The following is a 6,649-nucleotide window of genomic DNA, read 5'->3' as shown; positions in this document are numbered from 1 at the left end:
GGGAAAGGGAAGGGGAAGGGATTGTGCTGTGTTATGCCTAGAGTTCTGCCTGACAAGTCCTGACCTAGGCCTGAGGGCTCCATCCAGGAGAGCAGCTCGCTGCAGTGCAGGTCCCAGGCCCAGCCAGGGGACAGGGGCAGAGCCGGGCACACCTACAGCATCCCCCCGGCAGGGACTGACGGCCCCAGGCTGAGCTGAGACACGGCGCCTGGGCCCTTGGCAGCAGACGCTGGGGGTGGGGGTCCCAGGGGAGGCCAGTCCCAGCCACTGAGGCTGGGCAGAAGGAGGCTTGTGCTGCTCATACGGTCTCCTGGGGACATTGATGGCTGGCCACTTTGGGGACAGGAGTATTGGGCCAGATGGACCTTCGTTCTGAGGGAGTACTGGTGGTCTCAGGCTCTTGTGTTTCAGTATCTTTTTCCAAAGGAAACACCACAGGCATTTCTAAAAATGAGTACAAGGAGAAAAAAAAAAAATAAATCCACGGGGAGATGAACAGGTATTGCTCACCTCAAAAAGATTTGCCAACCATTCAGTTGAGGAACACGTCCTGCTTCAGACTGAGGGCTTGATCTTTGAGCCTCGCTAAGGTCAGAGGTGTGGGGTTTTGCCATCCTGTGGAAACCCAACTAAACTGGAGAAACACAGAAGGCTTGAAAACCACACTTCACACATGCTTTTTTCAAATTTGTTCACGTGATCCGATTATCCCAAGATGAGGCACAGCTCTCACCCGCATCAGAAGGTACGTGCCTCCATCCCACAAGGTGAGAGTGCCAATGCCTAGCATGGGACATGGCTGGCCATTCAATCCCTTCTGCCAGGGCAGGACTGGGAAGAAATGTCACCAGAGATTGTCTCAGCAGGTATTGGTAGGGAAAGGAGGAGGCTGCCCAGAGACGTGGTGGAACACCTGGACGCGTTCCTGTGCAACCTGCTCTGTGTAACCCTGTTCTGGCCAGGAGGGTTGGACTAGATGATCTCCAGAGGTCCCTTCCAACCTCTACCATTCTGTGGTTCTGTAAATACACTAAAAATAAAGAAAGAGGCTTGAAGAAATGGTTGAGATACTCAGTATTCTATTGCCCTTGGCCAACACACAAAAAACTTGAAAATGATAGGAAAAATATTTTTATAAGGGAGTCCTAAACAGGGTGCCTGCCTACGTGTTCTTGCTACCTCAATGTTATTTAAACTTAAGCCACATGCGGTTACAAGCACTCTAGAAACAAAGGTACTACATGCATTGCATATCTAAGCTGTTTTAAAAGCCAAATATCATACATGCTGCCTGTGTAATATCTCCTATACATCAAAAAAACATCTTATCAGAACCAGTCTTTGATAAAAAGACTGCAGAATTCAGTTGCTCAACAGGCTAACTTGAAAGCAATATTTTAAATGCCTGTGCTACATTTTGTAACAGTTTAGTTTTTCTTTTTGGAGGGCATGGGGGGACATTTAACTGTCATCTTCGAGAGCACACCTTACCGCTTGATCACCATGAGAAAGATCATTCACTGCCCAGCCTTTCCAAGTGCAGAGAATTTCCAGTTAAAAGCGTCCTTGCTTCAGCTAGAATTGAATGTCAGATTGTTCATTTAGACAGGAATCACACACTGAGCATCTACCTCATCCGTTATTTAAAAGGAAGCTTCTCAATCTTACATTACAAGAACTGTATTTGCAGGAAATCAGAGACAAGAAAAGCCACTTTAATTTGTTTACAGTTCTGTTCAACATTTGAAGGATTGATGTGGAAAACTCACGAGGAGTTGTCAAAGCTGGCTACCGAGTATGCTTTTAGTGGGATAGCCATGCTACACATGCAGAGTAAATTAAGTCGATTACCTTGAAAAGATTTTATATTGATCCTTTGACTAGCAGTTAAGATTAACATCAAAGCAAGATAAATATTAAGAATACAAGCAAATATGTTTGTCATTATTAAGAGTTGTGTCATGCAGCATACACAGAAGCAAATTATGGTGTAATGCTCCACAATGAACAAGCAAAAATATTAAATATTATGTGATCTTCCATTAAGCGATGAGACAGCTAGAGTTTTAAACAGGATGACAATTGACTGATGTCAAACCAGGTTTTCAAATATTGATGTAACAGCAGATCATAGGATAGTCTCAAGGTTATTTTTAGATAAATTACCTTCATTTTTTACTTTGAGTATTACACATATAGTGCAATGAAGAGCGTCATCTGTCTATCAGGCCACGAAAAAAAAACATCAGCACACTCCAGCCAGATAAGGAAACAAACATTTATTAGAAAACGGTAGTTTTATAGAGTTAAAAAGGTAAACATATGTTTAAGAGACAAAGAATACACAATTGAACACAGTCATCATAAAGGCACATAATGAAAAATTAAATTTGAAAGACCCCATCTTTTCAACATTTGAAAACATCACCGTAATTTTCAGTACTCATAATGGCACTTGCACACTATAAACAAAATGGAGCAAGTCTAGAAGATAGACACTGCTGAACTCATCTCTGCATCACACACACACACAATACGTTTGCTCATTGGTCACAGCCAAACAAAATGATTAGGAACTGATCTCACACATCCCACAAAGGTAAAAGAATGTTGGCAAAACCAGGGAACATTCATATCAGAAAGGCATTATACATAGGGATGATTTGGATAGAATGACTTTTTGTTTTTTAAAAAAAGTGCAAAGTCCAAGGTTTCCCTAAAGGGAATGCCAAAAGACACAGCTAAAGCTGCCGTTTTCTGAAGTCTGATAGAACAACATTTTACAATACAAATTTTACAGAGTTGTTATATATCAGTTTATGGAGAATAAATACCAGCCATGGAAGCACTTAACACAGATTTGCATCTGATTGCTGTTTGAAAAATATAGCCCAAACAGTCTTCTCTATGCAGAACAAGGGAGGTTCATGTCTGCTTGCTTATTTTTTTGTTAAAAAAAATAAAATAAAGAGAATTAAAAGAGAGACCCTTAATGACCTTACAGGAACAAAGTTCTTCCTTCAGTAACGCAATTGCAGGAAGTGGCCTAGAAGCAGTTGCTTTTAGAAGGTCAAGATAAGTACAAAGATCATCCCGAATTTACGAAGATTAAGACACCACACATTGCAGAAAGCAGAGAAAGAGTAACAAATGAGTTCGGCAGGAATTGTTACTCTATTTCAGTGTTCAGGCCTGAAGGTAACTGAAATGCAACACCACCACCCCCACACACACCACACAAAAAAGGAAGTCACTTTGGAAGTACTTGTTCATGGGAATACCTACTTTCTACATTGAGGAAGTGCTGCTTTGGTTTTTTTTTGAGGAGGAGCTGTTTCTCAAGCACTAACAAGTTCTCTGTGTGTGCTTTGCTCACTTCATTAACAGGAATCTGATGGGCACCTGAGATCAGCAGTCCTATTTGGTCACTTGGACAAAATACTTCTGTATGTTACTCTCTGAATTTCACACACACAGCCAGCGTGGACAGAAGACTGTGAGGGAAAGAGGATTTATCTTGCAGGACAAACCCATAAAACCTTTACATAATAATGCAATCCTCTATTAGCTAAAAGCACATAATGGACTGTAGCCCTCTGAGTAAGGGAAAGAACATGGAGTCTAAAATGAGAAGCATTTCTCTCCCCAAGGCAGCTATGATGAGCTCCACTACTGGCTGTATTACAATCACTATCAGCTTAGTATTGGATCCACCACCCCATTTTTAAACAGTAACTTGCACTTGTATGGAACGGATCTAAATAACCAAGCTTTTTCTCTTCCTGTATATTATGATCCTACAAAACATGCAGCTGTAGCCCAAAGCTTGTCCCGGTGATGGTGCTAACAGTTACAAGCGCAATGAAAAGCAGGTCCAGTGAAGCAAGTTATGAAAATCACTGATTGCATTACAAAAATACCGTGTAAATCCTTTTGAGGTATTCTGATACCATGGAACAGCAGTTTCTCAGGCTCCTACTCTTTACAATAAAAAAAAAAAAGTTTAGCCTGAAGATAAAGGTGATGGGCTACATTTTAATGTGTTACTCCATCCTTGTCTGCATCTATGATCCTATTTTTTACAAACTTAACATTAAGTGTTCAAAAATAACAATAGTAAGTGCTTACTTCTAAGCATGCAAAATGTTGCCTGTGAATTGCTTGAGTATAGGCAGCATGACAAAACAAAAAGTCACTTTCATGTATTCAGTATCAAGGCAGTATAAGTTTCTCCTACCTTTGGTTTGATCCAAGCCAAACACACATTTAGAAAAGACAAATACAAAAAAAAAGCCAATGAGTAAAATACACATGATTTCCTGAAAATAGAATTATATCGTTGATTTAAAGATAGTTTCTTGATTTTTTTTTTAACTCAGTGACATTTTAAAGTGCAACATAGGTATCTGTTCAGAAATGGTGAATTAGAATTCAAGAAAGTTTCTTCCCACTTCAGAAGTTGCAGCATCTCTCCACAAAGATCTGTCCCTAATTTTGAGAGCAGATTACTTGAGAAATCATTTTTGTTCTGGTGTTTCCAACATTAGAAGCATCTCACCTTTTTTCCTTCATTTCATGCTATTCCCAAATTCTGCTTCATTTTTTCATATACAACATAGCTGATGCTGACAGCTGGAAGCACTTTCATAAAATTAGGGGCTATGCCCCTATAAAGTCCTCGGATTCCCTCTGTAGCAATAATTCTTTGAAAAAGACCGACCATATTTAGCTGTGGAGCTCCTTCCACTGAGGCTAGAACAAAAAGATAATGTGTTATACAACAGGTCTAACAACATTAAAATGCTTAAGCAAGTATTAAACACCTGGGTGGTGAGCCTACCAGCACCTTTACGGCATTTGATTAAAACTGAGTCCTCAGAGAGGGGAGATCTCTTTAATACCAGACATTTCAGAGAGATCCATGTGTCTAAATCCCACCAAAAAGCATTATCCACCTACATTCCTTTGTAAATCTAGACTCCTATCTTTTGCGTCTGTGCACTAACCTATCAAGCAAAAATCTCAGCTATGAAACCGTCTTTATGAAACATCCTCCAGAGTAAACATTGCTCTCTACTTTTGCAGGATTATGCAAGTCCCTTTCATTTTACCTCTAAAATTTAGGAAACAATCTAACTTTTGCAAAAGTGCTCCCAGACTATGACAGGAGCTCTATGTCTAGTAGTCTTGTATGGAACGTGGCTCTCAGAGCACACAGAGCACTAGTGTCTGAAATGTTACATCTGAATTAGGTATGAAGAACAATGTTGGGCGCAATAAGAAGGGAATAATGTTAAGAAGAATTTTCTGGGTAAGTGCTTAGTTTTCCAAATTGTTTTTTTTTATTCCCATGTCCTTGCTACAGCTATCCCACATGATACAATTTCGATGTGACCACACAGAAACATTCTCAGTACAACAGGACTCACCTTGAGCCTGCATGCGCGTTCTGATAAGAGCAAGAGGGTAACTGGCTAACTGCCCACACGTGCTGGAAACAGTACCGCATCCCAACAATACAAAAACACCTGGGTTAGCGGAGCTTGATGCATAGTGTTCTAGCCATGTACTCTTTAAGAGCTGCCAAGATATAAAAATAAATAATAAGACAAGAGATCTGCATTCAAGAAAGTAAACAAATACATCTTTATTCATAAGAAATCTTATAGGCTCAGTCCTGAAAAGCACCAATCTCACTATGCCAGTCCTATGTGCTTACTTCTCAAGTGCACAGGTCGTCTTAGCACATGGGTAAGGACTTTAACCAGACTATAGTAGTTAGTGCCTAGAAGAGAAATCTTTAAGAGATCCAGCAGCAGGAACAGTGCCCATGCTCTAAACCTGTTAATACTTTGCGGGGGAGGAGGAGGGGAACACAACTCAGCATGCTGGTTCAACAAAAGCTCTCACAGCTGCGCACCTCACCGCATGCAGAAACCCTAGAAAAGAACTTCCATAGTGCTTCAAAAACATTTGCTCAAGGAATTCTGCTGATTACTACTGTGCTGTCACAAAAAGATTTGTCTAGACTAGAAAAAATTTAGTCTCTGCATCTGGGTTACTTAACACACTTTGAAGCAACACCTAGCATTTAAGCTAAATAAAACATTTTAATTGTTGCTGATGGGTGTAAGAGGTACCAGCTCCTCTTGAAAGGAAAGGGAGCAGTGTTTCAAGCTCCTCACAACAACTGTATGTCAGCCACAAAGAATTCTGGTGACATGCTCAGACACACAAGGAATTCAGGTTACTATAATCCAGTTATAAATTGGAGTAAACAGCAAAAAAATGTATTAAGTATCACAAATGCAGGATATGTAACATAATATGAATATCCTATCACGTTTTTTTAGCATATAATATTTGCTATAGAATGGGTATGTTCCAGTCCAACAGAATTATTTAACTATGCAAATATGTTGTACTGCCAAGGTCTATATAACTCTGCCTTATGAACAGATTTCTTGTTTGGTACTGCTGCATGTATGGGCCCGCTGGCACAGGCACTCCTCCAGGAGGGGCAAACAAAGAGAAACACTGAAGTCTAGTAAAATTAGTGGAAATTCTCATTTATCTCTTTTACTGTAATACTACAAGCATATTACAAATCTAACTAATGATACAGATAGTCTAAAAAATATTTATCCTT

The 6,649-nt window shown here is 40.1% G+C and overlaps 1 protein-coding gene across 3 annotated transcripts in view; it reads right to left on the bottom strand.

Moving 5' to 3' along the window:
* SLC25A24 (solute carrier family 25 member 24) overlaps positions 1 to 6,649 on the bottom strand; it is a 45,341-nt gene that overhangs the window by 19,885 nt on the left and 18,807 nt on the right. For 2 of the 3 annotated variants that reach the window (XM_054211015.1, XM_054211016.1), the window contains exons 9-10: positions 5,430 to 5,580; positions 2,265 to 4,752 (exon numbers count right to left, since the gene is read on the bottom strand). In XM_054211015.1, the coding sequence (XP_054066990.1) occupies positions 4,574 to 4,752; positions 5,430 to 5,580 (330 nt within the window). In that variant the 3' untranslated portion in view covers positions 2,265 to 4,573. Of the gene's footprint in view, positions 1 to 510; positions 1,031 to 1,491; positions 1,576 to 2,264; positions 4,753 to 5,429; positions 5,581 to 6,649 lie in introns of those variants that run through there. The other variant, XR_008467955.1, reaches the window with a different exon arrangement.

Source organism: Rissa tridactyla, chromosome 8, assembly GCF_028500815.1.
Source record: "Rissa tridactyla isolate bRisTri1 chromosome 8, bRisTri1.patW.cur.20221130, whole genome shotgun sequence".
Taxonomy (NCBI): Eukaryota; Metazoa; Chordata; class Aves; order Charadriiformes; family Laridae; genus Rissa; species Rissa tridactyla.
The sequence above is the reverse complement of the archived record's forward strand: the minus strand, read 5'-3'. Positions and strand labels throughout refer to the sequence as shown.